The sequence below is a fragment of the Sturnira hondurensis genome, unplaced genomic scaffold (genome assembly GCF_014824575.4).
Source record: "Sturnira hondurensis isolate 20B ecotype Veracruz unplaced genomic scaffold, ASM1482457v3 Scaffold0004136, whole genome shotgun sequence".
Taxonomy (NCBI): Eukaryota; Metazoa; Chordata; class Mammalia; order Chiroptera; family Phyllostomidae; genus Sturnira; species Sturnira hondurensis.
In genome coordinates this window covers 20,972,107-20,991,916 of record NW_028076767.1, presented here as the reverse complement: position 1 = coordinate 20,991,916, position 19,810 = coordinate 20,972,107, and the positions used below count along the sequence as shown (strand labels likewise).

Below are 19,810 nucleotides of genomic sequence, written 5' to 3'. Positions count from 1 at the left end.
CAGACTACAAAATACATTCCTTCCTTTATACATTCAGTAAAAGTACTACACATCTGTTTAAGAATTATTAACCTAACCTAGGAATTCTGTGTCCAGAAAAATGCACATGTGCTCAATATTTTGCCAAGAATTTTAAGGGTTTACTGATTCCCTTGAGCCCATCTATGGTCCCATTACTAATCCCAAGGTAAGGACCTCTGGCTTCTGGTTAAGAAATTAGTTTGGGCTCTGGCTGGTGTGGCTCAGTGGACTGAGTACTGGCCTGAGAACCAAACAGTCACCAGTTGGATTCCTAGTCAGTGTACATGCCTGGGTTGCAGGCCAGTCCCCAGAAGGGGACATGTGAGAGGCAACCACACATCACTGTTTCCCTCTCCCCTTCCCCTCTCTCCAAAAACAAATAAATAAAATCTTTTCTTTAAAAAAAAAAGTTAGTTTGAACACTTGTTATGTGCAAGTTAGGGATATATTCAATTTAAATGTGTTGAGCGCCCACAGTACTAATGCTGGGGGCTATGGGATTTGTTTATTAATCCACCCATTTACTCGGCTAATGTTATGAGGGTCTACAGTGTAACCAGACCCTGAGCTGGGCATTGAGGACAGAATTGGTGAACAAGGAACCCCATGAGGCCCATGCCCTTAAGTCCTCATAGGCTAGCTGGACCAAGCCAAGATGCCACCCTCAATCCTTGCCTCCGCCCGCACCAGACCCCAGCTCCCACCCCACAAGGATGCAGGATGTGCAGGATGAAGGCTGAAAGTGGGGCAGGCAGGGAAGACCGAGCTGACCACAGGGACCTTACACCCATCTCTTAGTCCTCCAACTCCTTCCCCCCCGCCCTGCTGTTTGTGTGTTTGACTAAAGGGCAGGGATGCCAAACCTGCTGGGTTAGCCCCATGACTCAGAGGCGATTCAGATGTGCGGGCAGGAGAGCAGGCAGGCAGAGGCAGAGCCGGCGACCCTGGGACAATGGCTCTGACCATGTGTGTGCGGCAACTGCCAGGGCTGCCGGCACCCATGACCGACAAGTGAGGCTCAGCTTTTGGGGTGAGGCTTGCAGGGGTGCTCTAAGGACTTTTGGAACTAGGGCACTCTGCTTCCTACATTCCCAAGGCCCCCAACCCTATCCTTAGGTATCTCTACAGCCTTTTCCCTTATCCACCAGCCAAATATCTCTAATTCTCTGCCTCCTTCTCTCCCCATTTTCTACCTTTCTTTAAGGTGAGTCCAGGGGGACTGGACTCTCCGCTGAGGATTTCAGGGGGAAGGGTTTTTTCATGGGGAAGTACTGATAAATGCTACATTCAATTCTGAGCAGGTTTCACCCAGAAAACAAGGAGAATTCACTGTGGCCAAGAAGCAGATATTGGTGAGGTCAGTGGGGTTGGATCCTGGATGGGGAGAAGCTGATCTGCACCCCATCCAAGTCCATCCTGGGGTTGGGGGGCTCATTCCCGGCTTTTGAGAGACATAGCCTCAGGAAGTGGGATCCAGTCTCAGGCTTGAGAGATCAGACTCAATTTAACACAAGTCAGAATCAAGACGGTGGGGGTATAACTGGTAGTTCTTGATTGGTTGTTATCCTAGATCAGCCCTAATTTGGCATCAACCTCATGTGGGGGGTGGGGGATGGGGGTGTGGTTCCAGGTTTGAAAGATCAGGTTAGCTCCAAGTTTGGATGGTTGGCTCCTATTTTGGGCTTGGAAACAGGCTCTGGACTGGGAGTCGGGTCGGCCCAGCGTTGGGTGTCACAAAGTTCCTTCTATCCCCAGCTGTTCCGTTGGCCACACTGTGGGGCCCCATTGGCTGGGGAGTGTCTGTTGGAGCAGGTGGTTAACTGCGGCTGTGTGTTCAGCCCCGGGTGAGTAGGCCTGGGGGAGCCAAGGATGCAGGTGGGGCTGGGGGTGGCTTGGGCCATTCCCCAGGTTACTCTTCTTTCTGCTCTATGCAACACCCCTAGGTCTCTGGGGACCCTGGTGGTCTCCTTGAAGCAGCTGCACAGTGTTGGGCATCTGGTGCTGCGTGAGGCCCTAGAAGATAAGAATCTACAAGTGTCCCTGGTGAGTTCCACCAGCCCCCAGCCTGCCACTCCCAAGCTTGAGAGTCCCTCTAAATAGAAGGTTAGATTTCTTAGAAGGGGAAACCTAGACCTAGACGGGAGTGGTAACAAGGCCCCCCAGCCAGGGCTTCTTCCATTGCAGCCCCTGCTGAAGCCCCACGTGGGCCAAGGACCGGGTTCACCTCCGAGGGCCCGGGGTGTGGTGATGGGGAAAGGTAAAGAGTTCTGTGCTGCTCCATGACCCTGCCCCACGCTCAATTCTTGTGAGAGGTTCAAAAGATAAACCTGGCTGGATTTTTCTGATGTGTCATGGGGGAGGTCAGTAGAGCCTGGTAGAAAAAGACCTGGTGGGTTCAAGTCTCAGATCCACCATTTCCCAGCTGAGAATGTGGACAAGTTATTTAGTTTCTCTTAGCGGTTCCCTCATTTACATTGTGTGAAGTCATATCAGATGAGCTTTTCATTCAGTCGGTCATCATTTGTTGAACCTTCGCCGTAAGCTAAGTGCTATGCTGAGCAATGAGGGCTGAGTGGTAAGCAAAGCCAGATAAGGATTTTCCCTCCTAGAGCTCCATATCTAAAGAGAGAGACAAACATTAACAAACATTCACACAAAGACATGTGAAATGGCCACTTACTGGTGTTACCAAAGAGCTTGTAGAGAGCTTGAAGGGTGTATAACAGAGGTATGTGGTCTATTTGGAGGTCAGGGTAGGTTCCCTGAGTAAGTAAGTAGTGCTTGAACTTGGAAACGAAGGATAATAGGAGTTAAGTTAGTAAGAGGGGAGACTGTTCCAGGCAGAAGAACTGGCATAGGCAAAAGCCCAGTGCACTGAGAAAGCGTAAGTGGGTTCAGGGCAGGAGCAGATTCCCTGAGAAATGGGGCAGGAAAGGTCGGCATGGACCCGATCTTGCAGAGCTGTGGAGACCACAGTAATTAATTTCCAAGAACAATGAGAGAATTTTGGAGACCTGTTTGGTTTCTCCAAGAGGTAACTTGCACATACTAAGTTTTTAATAGTTTGTGAGTAATTAGTATTAGTAACGATCAAAGAGGAATCACAAGTCACCCTAGATGCAGGCCAGGAGGGGGTCTCTGTTCACAGGTGGAGTAAAAGCGTTGTCCTTGGACTTCTCTTTGCCCTGTGGCAGCGAGACGGGACCTAGGGCACACTGCGTATCTGGTTTCAGATCCAGGTGGAGCTTGACCAAAAGTACCAGCCCCTAGAGGGCGCTAGTGGAGCCTGGGCAGAAGAGGATTTTGGGGCATCCATCAGGGACAGATAAACCACCTCTGCCACAAACCTAGGCAAGGACTGGTTGTCCCCATCAAGGTAGGTAGGGAAGGTAGAAGTGGTACCCAGTTCTACTCTGGATCTCCTGGATATGGTGACCTTTGCACCCATGCTGCTCAGCTGGTAGCTCTGTAGCCAGGCCTGGTTCTTTCATTTCTTTTTTTTTTCCTGTCAGTTTGGAGCTGGTCATCCCCAATCTGGGCTTCCAGGAGCTGGGGTAAGTATGCGGGGATGACCTGGACTCACCAGGTCATTCTTTAGATTAATAACCAGTGATGTGAGTTAGTTCCAGAATCTGGGATCAATTTCAGGGTCAGAAGCCCATCCCAGAATCAGGAGCCAATTCTGGAATTAGAGGTATCCCAGGTTAGAGGTCAGTGCTGGGATCAGTGGGGTCAGTCCCAGGGCTAGAGGTCAGTTCTAGGGTCAGGAAAGTCAAGGGGTACCCAGAGGTGGGTGATAGGTCCCAGACATGTGCCTTGAGGGTGTTTCCTATCGGGCCTGGAAAGGCTCTGCTAGAGCAGCCGGCCACGGCACCAGGACGCAGGCTCACTCGAGGCCTAGTGTAGCAGGATGATGAAGACAATGAACTGGAGCTGGAGCTGGAGCTGGAGCTGGAGCTGGAAGATGAGCCTGATGTGGAGCTTTCTGGTGTCGTGTTCAGCCTCCTCAAGAGGTAACTTGTATGCCCTGCACACCTGCTCCCACACCCCACCAGTGTGTCAGCCTCACTTGTCCATACATGCAGGTCCAATGCACATCCACCCTCACCCACGCATGGTCCCAGGACATGGGTAAAGAGTGGACACCTAGGGTCAGCAGTCACTCACTCCTAGCCATAGACACTGCCACACAGACACACACGAAGCTGCATTGGCTCACACACCGCTTGTGGAACCAGGTAGGTGATGAAAACCTGATGAGGGGAAGGAGTTTTGTTTCTTTTGATCACTTCAGTGCCTAGAAGAGTGTTGGCACATAGTAGGTGCTCAATAAATCTTTGTTGAATGGTTTTAGGCCTCCAGGAATGTGTCAAATTGTGGGTGTAGGATGAGATGGGGATGTGACAAGACCAGAAGGACTCAGAATCCAAAAGTTCAGAGGAGAGGAGGTCACATCTCAAGCATTAAGCAAGACTGTAGGTGTGGTATGGGGAGGAAGTGAAGTGAACCCTGACCTTAACCCTTCCCACAGCCGAGCCCGGGGCCTAGTCCAAAGGGATCACTTCCAGGTGTCCAGAGCCCAAGACTTCCAGGTACCCCTTTCTCTCCAGGCCTTAACCCTTGGAGAATGCCACCTGCCCTCTACCACAGATTGTTATCCCCACTACCCCTTGGCAGGCTTGGCTTCCTTTTTCCTTCCTTCCACACCCTTCAGGTGGGGGTCACGGTGCTGGAGGCCCAGAAGCTGGTTCGAGTCAACATCAACCCCCATGTGGTTGTGCGTGTTAGGGAGCAGCGCCGGGTGGCCACCACACAGCACGGGACCAACTGCCCTTTCTACAATGAGGTGGGCGTCACCAAGATGGAGGCAGGCCTAAGAGAATGGGTGGGACTCATAGTAAAGAATTGACAGTACAGGCAGCGTGGCCTAGGTAGACGAGCCAAGTGCCAGGCCTGAAGTCCAATGGGCTCTTGGAGGGAGAGGGTGCAAAGAGGAGCCATAGGGCGTGGGGTGGTTAAGTGGGGCATTTTCTTTCAAGTGGCAGAGCCCAGCTGGTGTGACTCCTTCACATATAACCTCTCACCTTTCTTGTTTCCCCACTTCAATCCAGTACTTCTTGTTCGAATTTCATGAGACCTGACTTCACCTCCAAGATTTGCTGCTGGAGATCACAGTGAGGGGCGCTGCGGGGAGAGGTTGCTGCCCAGCAAGCAGCATGCTGAAGCTCCAGGGCCAATGCCACTTCCCCCAGGCTTTCCACTCGCAGACCCTCCCCTTTATGGCCACCTGGATCAGCACCTTCAGGATAGACTGGGCATTATCTTCGACCATCCAGGTACTGATCCCATCCCTCATTGCGACTCATCGGCAAGGAGGAGGGAGGCTAACCCTCTGGGCACTGATCCTCGTCAGATGGCTGACCTCCACGCACTCTCGCCCCTCCTTATTGAGCCGGACATGAACCCCGTTATTTGGATAAATGCCCTAGCATCTCGCTGGTCTCCCCTGACTCCTGGCCCACCCCTCCTTCCTCAGATGGCCACTTCTACCAGGAATGGGCTCCGCTGCACGATCCCCGGGACACCTGGGCTGGGACCAAAGGCTTCATCAAGGTCACTTTGTCCGTGAGGGCGTGTGGGGATCTGTCCCCTCCACTGCCACCCCCGGGCCTAGAGCAGAGTTCAGACATCGAGAAGTGAGCAGGGGTGATGTGGGGAGGGGAGAGTAAGACGAGGTATGGCTTCCAGGACTCAAAGAGTCGGAGAGGCTGAGATTCCGGCTTCTCAGCCCCTCATTGCCCACCCCTAGGAACCTGCTTCTGACCCGCCAGGTGTCAGCGGAGAGGCCCTGGGCGCGGCTGCGCGTGCGCGTGTACCGTGCGGAGGGGCTGCGGGCGCCGATCCCGGGGCTGCTCGGCAGTCTCACCCGCGCCCTGCACGACCAGCGCGTCCTTGTGGATCCCTATGTGCGCGTGTCTTTCCTGGGCCAGCAGGTAAGTTCCTCCTTTCCTCACTTGGCTGGAGCTCATCCGGCCCTGACCCCTCTCCACTTGCCCTTGTCTCCGCGCTCAGGGCGAGACGTTGGTACGTGAAGCAGAGGCGCCCGAGTGGAATGAATAGCTGAGCTTCGTGGAGCTCTTCCCGCCACTGACATGCAGCCTCCGTTTGCAGCTGAGGGAAGACGCTCCCCTGGTCCGTGTGGCCCTCGCCACGAACGTGATGGACCTGAGGCAGATCTCATGCCTGGGCCACGCGGGTGAGTCCCTCTGGTGGACCGGCGCCACCTTCACCAGGCACTTGTCTGACCTGGTTCCGCCCCTGACGGCAAACTCCATCCTCTGCTTACAAAGCCAGGTCCACCCCACCGTACAAAGGTGTGCTCCTCCTTTTGGAAACTCACCTATCTTTCCCAGAGCACAAAGCCCACCCTCGGTTTGGCTCTGTCAACAGGATCCTAGCTGCATATCCAGTAACCACTCCAGACCTGGGACCCCTACAGATTTACACGTACAGAAACCAACCCTATCCACATTACGCATTTACCGCAGCCTCTAACGAATCACCTTAGCTCCGCCCCCATCCTGACTCCACCTCTTCAGTTTTGGCTCCCCTGCCCTTAAAGCCTAAATGCCAACAGTCCGCAGTGCCTTTGGAGCTGAGCTGGTTTAGAAGTGTTCCTAGGTGGTGGTCCACCTAGGAACTGTGCACAGTAGCTGTGCGCAGACTTCCCTCCCAGAGGCCCAATCTGACCCCCGCACCCCAAACTTGTAGGAAATAAGGGTGTACTTCATAGACCAACTTGTCCACCGCCCCATGTTTCCCTCCAAAACACTGTTCTTGTCCACCACAGCGGGGTTCAACCCCACCTTTGGTCCGGCCTGGGTACCTCTCTATGGCTCGCCTCCCAGTGAGGGCCTCCGGGATGGTCTTCAGAGTCTCAAGGATGCCCTTGGCCATGGCATTTGGTTCCGCGGCCGCCTGCTGGTGGCTGTGTCTATGGAGGTGTTGGAAGGGAGAGCTGAGCCTGAGCCTCTCCAGGCCCCACACAGGTCCAGGCTGTCCGAGCTCATGGGAAAGAAGAAGAAAGCCAGGCAGGGCCAGACCCCAACAGGGATTCGGCAGCATCTGGATGCCAGCTCCGGCGCTGGTGCACCTCAGATTCCTGCTTCCATGGAGGTGGAGGTGGAGGAGTTGCTGCCACTGCCAGAGGTGGGGGCTGGGCTTTATTTAGCGAAGGAGCAGGATCACCCTCAGCTCTGGAGTGTGTGCGTAACTGGCTCCAAGGCATGAAACCCAGGATCGGGGTGTCTCAATTTAGGGGCCCAGGTGAAGACCACAGTGAGCAGATGTATGTGCTCTTGTGTACATGCACTTGTGGAGGAAGGGGGGCTGATTAATTAAAGAAGGGCCAGAGAGAACTGGGCCCTGGACAAGGGGGTTGGGGCTGCAAGGGTCAGAGAGGCAGGTAGGATACTGCAGTGACTCTTCTAGGGCCTTGATCAGAATGTCTTTCTGTGGGCATTTCGGCCCAGCCTCATCTGGGCTGTAACGTGGGAGGGCGGGGCTGACTCCAGTCTGCCCTGCCTTTCTCAGAATGCCCTGGCACCCTGGGAAGATTTCCTACTTTTTGGTGTACTCTTCGAGGCCACCATGATTGACCCTGCCATGGCCTCCCAGCCCATCAGCTTCAAGATCTCCACTGGTGTATGGCCTAGCCCAATCCCTGAGGGCCATGGGGTTGAGGCTGGTCACTCTTGTTCCAGACTTAAGACCCCTGCAAGGGACAGTTAACCTCAGCAAGGGGTGGACTCTGACTTCTATTGTGGTGGAGGAGGCTGAGGGAAGGGTCAGACTCCCAGCCTGGTGCCAACTGGACAGTGCTGCTCTGGGCAGGTCATGCAGGACACCAGGAGGAGCAATTGGGCCAAGGGTCCAGGACCGGGGAGGGACCGGAGGGTGCGGAGAGGGTGCAGCCTCTGCCGGAGGTGGGAGTCAGGCTGGTGGAGATGGAGGAGCTGGGAGGCCCTGCTCTGCGGCCTGAACCCATGGATGGCAGCAGGCAAGTGCTCCTGGTGGCTAGAGGGAGGGTATTGGGGGACCCCAGTGGCCCAGGACCACTTCCACAGAGCCTCTGCTCTTCTCTGCCTGGCCCAGGCCATACTTCTGCCTGCCCCTGCGTCACCACAAGCCATGCGTGCACATGTGGAGCCACTGGGAAGATCACACGTGGAGCCTGCGGAGCAATAACTGTGTGTAGAAGGTGGCTGAGAGGCTGGTGAGGGTGAAGCGGGTGCACAAGGAGGGTCGGGGACATTGGGGCATGCAGGAGACCGCAGTTTTGAAGGGAGCTGGGCTAAATGGGAAGCATCAGGGAGCCAGCACCTATTTGGGGCAAGCCCAAAGGGCCAAAGGGCACAGCTCCCTTGTAACCATATGTAACCACATATGTAACCATGTGGGTGTGGTGAGGAGGCCAGAATTGTGGGAGGACAGGGATCCAAAATTGTTGGACCCAGAAAGGGGCCAGCAAAGGTAAAATACTGGTTGTCTCTGGCCCCAGAGGCTTGCAGTCAGTGGGGTGCTTGAAAAACGGACCCACCATCCCCTTGGAGCCAAAGGTGGGCGGAGCCAACAGGTGCAGTGGTGAGTGGGCGGTGTCCTTGGGTGGGGGTGTGGCCTAAAAGGGGTCAGAGTCCAAGACCCTTGTGACTCTGACCCTCCCACTCTATTATGCAGGACCAGGGGCTCCCGGAGGTTGAGAGTCTGCAGCGCAGGCCAGAGCCCGGCACCTGTGCAGGACTGAAGCAGGCGTTGGAGGAGCTGGTGGCTGGGAGCAGGTGACCTGAGAGCCTGTCTCTGTGCCAGCTCCAGAATGGTGGCTGTTTCGGCCCCAGGGTGGATGGACACTGCCTTTACGTAGCTTTACAGAAGAATGAGAAGGAGATGATTGTCCGTATGGAGGAAGCTTGATGGAAATTACTGGGGGTTGGGCCAGTCCCCTCCAATAAACCCCGTTTGGGGTGCTCCTAGGATTTTATGCCTTTCCCACTCTCCTCTAAACGTCCCCTGCTCCTTTTCTCCATATTTGTTCCAGCTAGTGACCTCTTTTCCTGCTTCATAGATAAAATAGAAGCTTCACCTTCCTCCATCCAGTCCACTATCTTTGCCAGTTTCTGCATCCACCTACTGTATTTCCTTGCTGCTACAGTGCGGGAAGTGCCCTTGCTCCCACGGCCACAGCTGTGATTTTTGACTGTGATTTTGTCTCCTCTCCCCTACTGGAGGTATTATTCAAGTGGTCCCTAGTGGCCAGGCCATTATGTAATCATATAAGCTCGTCCTAGTCGTTTCTGTCTTTGACCTTCACTGACTGCAATTCCATAACCTGCTCCAGATATTTCAGTGTTTTTCTGACCCTCATCTCAAAAAAAGTTATTAATCCATTTCTTTAATAAATCCTTTGACACTTGCTATGTTAGATACTGTTTTAGGCACAAGAATAGCAGTGAAAAGCATTCTTGCCCACGAAAAATTCTGGAATTTATTATTTTGGTGGCGGTGGGGGGTGGAGGCTGGATGGGGACACAAATAAAAATACATGCAAACGAAATGGTAGAGATTGAAGAGGTATGGTAAAGATACCTGTTAGGGAGAACATAAAGGAAGGGAGTACTGAGAGAAGTGCTGAAATTTAAAACAGGGTGGTGATGGGTGGCCACTGTGGAGTTGACATGAAGATGGAGGAGCAAACCATGTGAGTAAGGCGGCCCCAGGCTAAAGGGACAGTGTGTGCTGAGGCCCTGAGAGGGAGCGTGCCTGGTGTGCTTGAGGAAGAGTGAGAACCAGTGGGACTGCAGCCGAGTGAGCAGATGAGGCTGCCCGGTGCATGGTGGGGGGTGCGGAGGGTGCTGGTGGGACAGGCATGGGGGAGCCTCGTAGGCCATTGTAATGACCTGGGCTTCTCTGAGGGAGAGAGAGAGAGAGCCACAACAGGTTTTGAAGAGAGAAGGGATATGCTCTAACCTATCCTTAAAAAGGATCAGTGGGGGAGAGATTATTAAAGAGGGCATTGCAAAAGTCCAGGCAACTGATGATGAACTGTATCCAGGATGGTTGCAGTGGATGGACATAGAGTGACATGAATGGATTCAAGAGCAATTTTAGATTTTGGAGGTGACATGTTAGGACTTGCTAACTGGTGGGGGGTGAGGACAACGTGCAAAGAGTCATAAGTGACTCCCAAGATGTTGGTTTGCACAACTATGTAGATGGTGCTATTTACTGAGCAATGGAAAATAAGAAAAGGTCTGATTGGATTGAAGGGAATATTAGAAGCTCACTTTCGGGCATGTTAACCTTGAGGTAAATGTCCATCAGACTTATAAGTGGACGTGTCTGCTAGGCAGTTAGCTGTATGAGTTGAGTTCTATGGAGAATTCCAGGCTGGAAATGAAAAACTGGGAGCTATAAATACGTAGATGGAAGTGGAGAAGATCATCTAGGGAGCAGAGAAAAGAAAAATTTGAGGACCTGGAGAGCTCCAGTATTTAGAGGAAGTGTGGAAGAGGAAGACTCAGCCAAGAACCTGGTCGTAGGTGGTCACTTTTCTGTCTTCGACTTACTTAATCTTTCAGTGTCAGTGGACACAGTCGATCCCACCCTCCTTGGAAATCTCTGCGGTTGTTTTCCCACCCCTGCTTTTCCTTCTGCTTCCCTGGCTGTTTCTTTCCATCAGTTTTGCTGGCTCCCTTTCTTCTTGATCTCTAAGTGTTCCAAATGTCCATGTATATGACAAGGTGTGTCCAGAAAATATCCAGCCACGTGCTATGAAATATAGAGGCATTTATTGAGGAAGATACAAGATACAAGAAACATTGTACATAGGACAATGATGCCTCAGTCCCCTTCAAAGCAGGCACCTTCAGACCTCACACAGTTCAGCCAATCACAATTAGCTGCCCCATTGAATTTTCCTGAATCTCACTGACGCTGTGAAATCTCCTGTCTTTCAAGGGTGATTTTAGTTTTGGAAAAAGCCAGAAGTCACAGGGTGCCAAATCTGGGCTGTAGGGGGGCTGAGTCACCTGGGTGATTTGATATTTCACAAAAAACTGCACAAGATGTGATGCATGAGTGGGTGCACTGTCGTGATGAAGCTGCCAATCACCAGTTGTCCATAGTTGTGGTCTTCTGAATCACATGAATAGTTTCAGTGGAGGAATATTTATGCTTATTGCAATTTTTTTAAAAATCTAAATTATTTTTCTTTTAAAAGATTTATTTATTTATTTATTTATTTTTAGAGAGAGGGGAAGGGAGGGAGAAGGAGAGGGAGAGGGAGTGAGACATCAATGTGTGGTTGCCTCTCATGTACCCCACACGGGGGCCCTGGCCCGCAACCCAGGCGTGTGCATGTGTCTAGAAATTGTACTGGCGACCTTATAGTTCATGGGCTGGCGTTCAATCCACTGAGCCACACCAGCCAGGGATAAATTCTCTTTTTTTAAGGTTTTATTTGTTTATTTTTAGAGAGACAGGAAGGGAGGGAGATAGGGTGAGAGACATCAATGCGTGAGAAATACATCGACCAGTAGCCTCTTGCATACTCCCAACTGGGGACCTGGCCCACAACCCAGACATATTCCCTGACTAGAATCGAACCGGTGACCTTTCAGTTTGCAGGCTGGTGCTTAATCCACTGAGCCACACCAGCCAGTGCTCAACATAAAATTTGATGCAGGTTTCTTGCTCTACTCACTCAGTCATTTTGAATGTGATGGCCACACGATACGCATGCTCACTCAACAGTGTCTACTGTCCCCACTGATTAGTACAGTGAAGTCATCATTTTTCACACATGTGCATTCCATTCCACTCTCCTTGGCTGCCAGGTTACATGATGTTGTACAAACTGTTCTCGTTATATTAATAATGGCTGGACTTTTTATGGACAGATCTTGCCTTATATATCCCAGGGCTTTATTGTACGGTTCTCTTCTCTGTCTCCATTCTCTATATCTCCAAACCCAGTTTAATTCCTTGCTTTTCTATACTATGCAACTGAATTATTTCCACTAGTATTTTAATGAAATTATTTTATCATGGAAATTATTCTTGGGTAGGGAAATTTCAGTGAAAGATGTCCCTATCATATTTTGCTATTTATAGCTTTGGCTAATGTATTTTCTTTGTGACTATTATCTTCTCTGAATCCAATTTTGTGGACCTGAATCTTTTTTAAAAATTTTTAAAAATAATTTATTTTTTTATATTTTTTATTGATTATACCATTACAGTTGTTCTATTCCCCCCTTCATTCCTCTCCACCCATACACTCCCTCCAAGGGAGTGTGACATTTCTCTGGAGAAAGCCAAATGACAATGACATTTCTCCCAGTTCCACTCCATGCTGTTCCCCTAGGCTACCAACCTGGCTCCCGCGGACCCCTATGTGGTGGTGAGTGCTGGCCGGGAGCTGCAGGACACTAAGGAGCGCTACATCCCCAAGCAGCTAAACCCCATCTTTGGAGAGTGAGGCTGGGCCCAGGGTTTTGGAAACACCTTTGGCATTTGGCCCTGTGGTCCGGCTCATGCTCAGGCAGCTTATGTGCTTGTGGTGGGGCAATGGACAGAGGCTTCTGAGACCCCTGGAGCCCCTGCCCACATAAGACCACCTGCTGGGGCACGGAGGTGTCCTCAGCCATCCTCCCTCCCGGCCAGGGTCCTGGAGCTCAGCATCTCTCTGCCTGCTGAGCCAGAGCTGACCATGGCTGTTTGATCACGACCTCGTGGGTTCTGATGACCTCATCGGGGAGTCCCACATCGACATGGAAAACCGACTCTACAGCCACCACAGGGCAAACTGTGGGCTGGCTTCCCAGTATGATGACACGTGAGTTGGACAGAGCCCTCAGGAGCCATTCTTTGTCTTACAAAGACATCCAAGAGCACATTTCCATTAGTGCCTCCAGATCCCTCGATTTCATAGACGGGGGCCTCCCATGACCAAGACATTAGAGCTTAGTGGTCCAGACCTGGACTTGGGAATTGGGATACTGTAACTGATGAGTCATTTTTTCTCACTAAGCCTCAGTCTCCTCATCTGCAAAATGGAGGTAATTATATCAGTACCTCCTTCCTAGGAGCACCTGGTATACATTTTTTACTTCCACAGTTATCGTAAGTGATGACTGAGCTGTCTTCCATCAGGTTATGAGCCTGGATCCCATGTCCTCAAGGGTCCCTAACTCAGTCCTGTATCCAGCTATGTCCATCACCGGCCCCAATGAGGCGTATTTCTTTTCTGCCTGCAGGGAAGGGTATAATGCCCAGCGTGATGCGTTCCGGCCTTCACAGATCCTGGCAGGGTTGGACCAACGCTGTGGCCTGCCCGCCCCTGAATACCGAGCCAGAGCTGTCAAGGTGGGCAGCAAGGTCCTTCTGACACTGCCTGACACCCTGCCCCCAGGTACCAGCCCCTTTCTGCTGGTCAGTCCATAGGGAGCAAGACGATAGAACAAGGCACGGGGGCTCCTGGGGCCCGGTCTGACGTGCTCCCCAGAGAGCCTGCCTTTTTCTGCAAACAGAGGAGGCAAGTTTGGCTGAGTAAGGACAAGGTTCTTAGATGGTGGGGAGAAAATAGTCTTTGTTGGTGAGATCCCCAAAGAGCCAAAGGAGACTCCTCAGAGCCATAATCACATTCCCGGACCACAGGGTGGCCCATAAGGGGTCCCATACAACAGAACGTGCTTGTGGAATTGAGCCCCAGTCTTGGTCTCATAAACGGCTGGTGGTCTGCGTCTACACAGTGTCTGTGCAAAGGCTACAGCCCCTTCAACCCCCAACTGCCGGCTTTTCACGGGCAGAAGTTGTTACAGCAACATGCCCCACTCTCTGTTTTGTGGACTTGCCCCCCAGCCCATGGACTCGGTCCACCACAGCAGCTGCCTCGGCCTAGAGCTCCTGTTGAAGGGCGAGGGGGGAGAAGGGAGGAGAGTTGGGAGCTGTATGGAATCCGAGATCACATCCCTCTTGTTGCAGGTAGTGGGGGCCCCAAGGTGGCAAGTGAGGTCTCTGAGGAGGCCCAGGCATTGCTTGTGCTGTGGTGCTGGCACCAGATGCCAGGTCTTGGGATTCAGCTGCTACCTGAGCACATAGAAACGCGGCCCCTCTACCATCCCCGCAGCCCGGGGCTGCTGCAGGTGAGGGAGGGCTCAGCACCCAACCCCAGAACCCCAGGGCTCCGAGCCGGTCCTGGACCCTGGGCCCCCAGGATGCCTATTCCCCAAGACCTCTACCTGGGCACTGCGTTGCTGCTTCTGATTTTGGCTCCTGATCCTGGTGCCCAGCATCCCCACTCCAGTCTTGGACCTCCTACCCCCACCCTGGACTCTGGTCCTGCGGGATTCCTACCCCTGGGCCACCAAGGCTCATTTGTATTTGGCACTCCCAGCCTGACCCCAGGTCTCTAGGATCTGGACCTCGAAGGCACCAGACCTTACTTTGGCTCTTGACCTTCCACTCCTGGGGCCTCATCCCTGATCCCCTAGCCTAACCTCAGCCTTGGATCCTCCACTCCAGACCTCACCTTCATCCTCATCACCCAAGGTCCGCCCAGCCACTCCCTCTCAATCCCAGTTCTCTCTACCCTGGCTGTTGGGAACAAGAAAAATAGTCTTAGCCCCAAGGAGCCTGCGTCCCTAGCAAACATCCTGTAAGTTGATTGCTATTTGTTTAGTTTCAAAATTTTCCTTTCAGTTGAGTCAGACCCCACCCTGTTCCTGCTCGAGGGCTCTGTAAGCCAATAGCTAACCGCCACATCTGCTTCTGTGCAACGTTTGCTTGCTTGCCTCTATGTAAGGACTTAGCTGTAAGCGCTGGGCGCGACTCTCAACTCTCGTTTGCAGCGTCTGCGGGCACCGTGTCTCTGGACACTTTGAGAGTTTGCCCCTGCGCAGGTTAAACTTGGCCAATAAAGTAACATCTTTGAAATCCTGAAAGTCTCCGACATTTGTTCTCGCAGTTGGTGGATGCAACACTGGCAAGGCACAGCCTCTGGCCAAAGGGCCATTAGGGGAGGTGGAAATGCCAGCAAGACCCTATAACCTGCTGCCACTTCACCAGGGATCTCTTCACACGTGGACTGACATCTTCCCTCCGGGATGTGCCTGCACCACCCCCAGTTGACATCAAGTCCCAGGAGCCAATCAGGTGAGAGAGAGTCCTGGTCCCCCTTGCCACGGGGCAGGCACCTTAGACTGGTGCAGCGTGGGCCCCCAGTGAAGTAGGCAGAGGATGGTGACCCAGGCTTTTCAATTAGGTGAGCCATTAGGTTCCCCCTTTTTAAACAAGCTATTGTGGGCCAGGTGTCTGTCACTTCCAAGTACCAATAAGCCCCCAGTGCCCTGAGTCGGTATGAGCAGAGCTCTGTGCAGTGTGCCTGCATTTCAGAAGTTGTTAGCAATCTGTCACTTTCCACCTCTGGGCTTCGTTTTTCTTAGTGTCACTCTCAGGAGGCTTTCGGTCTGGGGGCAAGGTGGCTTCTAATGGTGCCAGGTTTACATCTGACCAACTGGGTTACGTGAGCAGAAAAATACACACCTCTTTTCCTGTTGGAGCAAGAGTCTCAGGGCTGGCTCTCATTAGGCCAGCTTGGGTCAAAACAAATGCTGATCCCTGAACCACTCCGTGTGGTCACGGGGCTGCAAATGATTGGCCGGTTCTGGGTGATGTCCTAGGTGATGCCCCCACCCCTGGAGCCAGGGAGGGGGCCTGTCTCTCCCTCTAGAATCACACAGACTGACAGTATTTGGGATGAGGGGTCACCAACGGAAAATCAGGGTGCTGTCAGTGAAGGGGGAATTGATACCGGACAAGAGAAAACCTCCAGGGGACCCTGTGACAGCCAAGGACAGGTCTATTTGGGGTAGGACCAGGAAGGTTGCAGCCCCTCCTTTCGTCCCTCAGGGGCTGTATGCTGTGTTGCCACACTGTGTGGCTTTGCCTCCCACTTCTCTCTGCAGACTGGCTTTCTCTGCCCACCTGCCCCTCCTCTGCTCCCCCAAACTTCAGCTTGCATGTCGCCTTGGCTTACCGTGGCTCTAGCTCTGCGTCTGATGCTACATGACTCAACTTTTCAGGGTCCTGATTCCAAATTTGTGGGAGGGAGAACCTTGCTGGCTTGGTTGCAGCTATCCCTGGTGCCACTGCTGTGGCTGGGGCAGTGCACAGTGGACGGGGCGATACTTGTCCCTCAAAGGACCACGGACATGCTGATCACCCAGCGGAGCACACATCAGGTGTTCAGTGGACGTCAGTGGCCCTGGCCCGGGTCCCTCCTGCTTCCTGCAGCCATTCCCAGGACTCCCCTCAAGAGTCTGAACCTGTCCCCCATGCACCCCCCCGTTGCGAGCTCAGAGTCATCTGGAACACGGAAGATGTGGTTCTGGACGATGTGAACCTGCTCACTGGAGAGATGTCGCGAGACATCTATGTGAAAAGGTAGGGCTGCCGGCGGCACCGCACAGGCGGCTGAATACTGAGGTGAGGTTGCAAACTGGGGCTTGGGCCCTGGGGCTGAGCCAGAGCCCTGTCCCCTGAGCTCTCTAAGGTGCCTGGAGCTGGGTGGAAGGACTGGCCTGGTGGGGGAGCCCAGGGGGAAGCTGGGTTCTGGGTTTGGCCCTGGCTGATGCCCCCCTCAGACGCCCCCCCACCTCCAGCTGGGTGAAGGGGCAGGAGCATGACAGGCAAGAGACAGCCGTGCACTTCAACTCCCTGACTGGGGAGGGAACTTCAACTGGCACTTCGTGTTCCGCTTTGACTACCTGCCCACGGAGCGGGAGGTGATCACCCTTCGAGCTGGAGGAGGTGGGGTTCCGGCAGCCTGGCAGTGCGGGTCCTGCAGGTCTGGGACTATGACTGCATCTCTGCCAACGACTTCCTCCGTACTGGAGCCTTCCTCCCACCTCACCCTAACCTGACTTCTGCCCTCATTGCCCTGCCCCCTGGCCCTTGGTTCCCTACTCTAACGCAGTGGGATCCTGGGTATCAGCCTTACGTCACTAACCTTTGCTCTCGTTTGGCCGAATTACCAAACTTATTCAGCCATGGGCACCATGCCCACCATTCCTCCCCAAAGTCCCCCACTCACTCCTCTGGTTTGACCCCACTCAGGTTGCTCTGGACTCTGAGGCCATGGCCTTTGGTGCCTGTTTTAGCAATCTAGTCCCACCCTTGACCCTGTATCACTGGGGGCTGTAGTTTGTGGTTCATAGCTATGTAACAACTACCACATTCTAATGATTTCTGGTGCCCTGACTTACAATCCATGTGCCGCCTCCTTCCCCATGGCCCACACGGACTTTGATCTCCTGCCTAACCCAGAGAGCTCTTGCAGGATCCCTGGAGCTGCAGCTACCGGACTCGGTGCAGGGAACCTGGGGCTGGAGCTCTGCTCTGTGCAGCTGGCCCGCGATGGGGCTGGGCTCAGGTGCAATCTGTTCCGCTGCCTCTGCAGTTTGCAGGGCTGGTGGCCTGTGGTGAAGCTACGGGAGCCAGAGGACGAGGAGCGGGAGGAGCGGGAGGAGCGGGAGGCTCAGGCAGGAAGAAAGAGGCAGCGGAGGAGGAGGAAGGGCCGGCCAGGAGACTTTCCTTCATGGACCCAGGAGGCAACATCTACATCCTCACAGTGGGTATGGCCAGGCCAGGGACTGGGAAGTCAGGTCTGAGTCACCTGAGAGCTCAGCTTCTGTTCCTCCCTTTTCTAGGGGAAGGTGGAGGCAGTTTGAGCTGCTGACTGTGGAAGAGGCTGAGAAAAGGCCAGTGGGGAAGGGGCAGAAGGAGCTTGCGCCCTTGGAGAAGCCCAAGTGAGTGGGCACTGGGGGGCGGGGGGAGGCCGGCCAGCGCTTGAAAAGAGGGCGGTTCGGGAGGCCCAGGGCTCCCTCATCGTTCTGACACCACCTTCCCCAATCCTCTGCAGTTGCCCCCAAAACATCCTTCAACTGGACCGTGAACCCACTGATGACCTTCATCTTCTTCATCTGGAGCCGGTACTGGCACATCCTGCTGCTGCTGCTGGCGTTGATCACCTTCTTCCTCTTCCTCATCTCCTACGCCATGCCTGGTCAGATCAGCCAGGTCATCTTCTGCCCCCTCCACCAGCCCCCTGGCCCTAAACTGACCTTGGACTCTGATCCCCTAGCGCCCACCCATCTCCCGCTCCTGGTAGTCCTTCCCATCAATATGAGCTACTTGAGTTCACTTCTTTGTATGAATAAACCTTCAACTGCATCCACTACTCTTGATGCCTGAGTATGTGCTGCGAGAATCCAGGGGCAGAGAACAGAGATGTTCTTGGGTGACCTCAGATGCTGGGGACTCACTAGGCAAATGAATACACAAAAATTGCCCTGGCTGGTGTAGCTCAGTGGATTGAGCACGGGCCTGAGAACCGGACAATCGAGGTTCGATTCCCAGTCAGGGCACATGCCTGGGTTGCAGGCCAGTTCCCGGCAGGAGCCAGTTCCCAGCAGGGGATGCACGAGAAGCAACCATACATTGATGTTTCTCTTCCTCTCTCCTTCCCTTCCCCTCTAAAGATAATAAATAAATAAATGATTTTTTTAAAAAAATGAAGGGCTGCCCATGTGGCCCCACTGCCGGGCAGGATGTTCAGGGCCGAGGAGAAGCCCTGGTTCCCAGTGTCATACCCTCTGAACAGCCCACCTGTTGCTCCTGCCAATGTCTGGGTCCTTCTCACCTAATCTGCTTATGGCTTCTGCTGTTCCACAACAGCTAAGCACTTCACAGACTTCGTTAACTTACCCCTTACCAATCCTCAGAGTAGCCAGACCAGTTAAGGACACTGTTGGCTCCAATCCCAGCCCACACCAGCCTGAGCACAAGGTGAATGTTTGGGCTGGAATAACGAATTCCCAGGGTTTCGCTGGTTGGCTTCAGGTGGAGCTTGTTACAGGGTTCGGATGATGTCGCCAAGCCTCTGGCTCAGCTCTGCTGTCCTCTGGGGGCAGCTCACTCACCAACGGGGAACTGCAGGGTGGCTGCAGCAACCTCCCCTCTTAAAAGCTTTCCTGGTCCTGACAGAGCCCAGCTCACCCAGGGTCTCTGCAGCCACGGATGTGTGACGGGGCCCTGCCCTCTGGGGTGGGGGTGGGGTCCTCCCAACCACTGAGTTGGGAGGGTGAAGGGAGGCTCCCAGAGGAAATTCAGGATACTGTTCACTAGTATCCCCGTTGTGAACAGTTCCGTTCCTGGGTGGCCAGAAAACACAGCTCCCTACAGCTGTCACCTGCATCATTCAGACAAGACCAGTTCTCAGATTAAATGACAGGGCCTGGCTGGTGTAGCTCAGTGGATTGAGCATGGGCCTGTGAACCACACGATAGTGGTTCGATTCCCAGTCAGGCCACATGCCTGGGTTGCAGGCCAGTTCCCAGCAGGGGACTCACAAGAAGCAATCATACATTGATATTTCTTTCCTTCTCTCCTTTCCTTCCTCTCTAAAGACAAATAAATAAAATCTTTAAAAATAAATAAATAAATAAATAAATGACAGGTGCAGCATCTCACAGATTGTAAGTGATCGCATCAGGGCTGGACCTCAAGTCCGCCCGCCTCCAGAGCTTGCTGCCACTGCCCTCTGCCTGAGTCAGCCCCACCGCCACCTGACACGGAACCCCCCCGAGAAATGACTGGGTGCACCAACCAGCTGTAAACGTCTCTGGGGAGTGGGGGAGTCTCGGGGCCTGGTTCTTTTTTTTTTAAGGTTATA

General features: G+C 53.3%; 1 protein-coding gene across 1 annotated transcript; it reads left to right on the top strand.

Moving 5' to 3' along the window:
• Positions 1-368: 368 nt before the first annotated feature.
• LOC118985967 (fer-1-like protein 4) lies at positions 369-18,414 on the top strand. Its single transcript, XM_037044754.1, is given in 40 exon segments — positions 369-1,013; positions 1,016-1,051; positions 1,323-1,378; positions 1,777-1,865; positions 1,965-2,064; positions 3,255-3,343; positions 3,531-3,575; positions 3,843-4,034; positions 4,553-4,613; positions 4,736-4,867; positions 5,133-5,195; positions 5,274-5,331; positions 5,334-5,357; positions 5,558-5,717; positions 5,831-6,014; positions 6,094-6,277; positions 6,872-7,230; positions 7,615-7,723; positions 7,915-8,080; positions 8,176-8,296; positions 8,758-8,858; positions 9,230-9,305; positions 12,443-12,552; positions 12,742-12,792; positions 12,794-12,913; positions 13,335-13,489; positions 14,062-14,222; positions 15,145-15,177; positions 15,179-15,241; positions 16,433-16,521; positions 16,740-16,801; positions 16,804-16,864; positions 16,866-16,905; positions 16,907-16,964; positions 17,417-17,455; positions 17,458-17,664; positions 17,667-17,707; positions 17,787-17,800; positions 17,802-17,885; positions 18,000-18,414. Coding segments are annotated over 40 exon segments (4,164 nt in total). The 5' UTR covers positions 369-973; the 3' UTR covers positions 18,331-18,414.
• Positions 18,415-19,810: the final 1,396 nt, after the last annotated feature.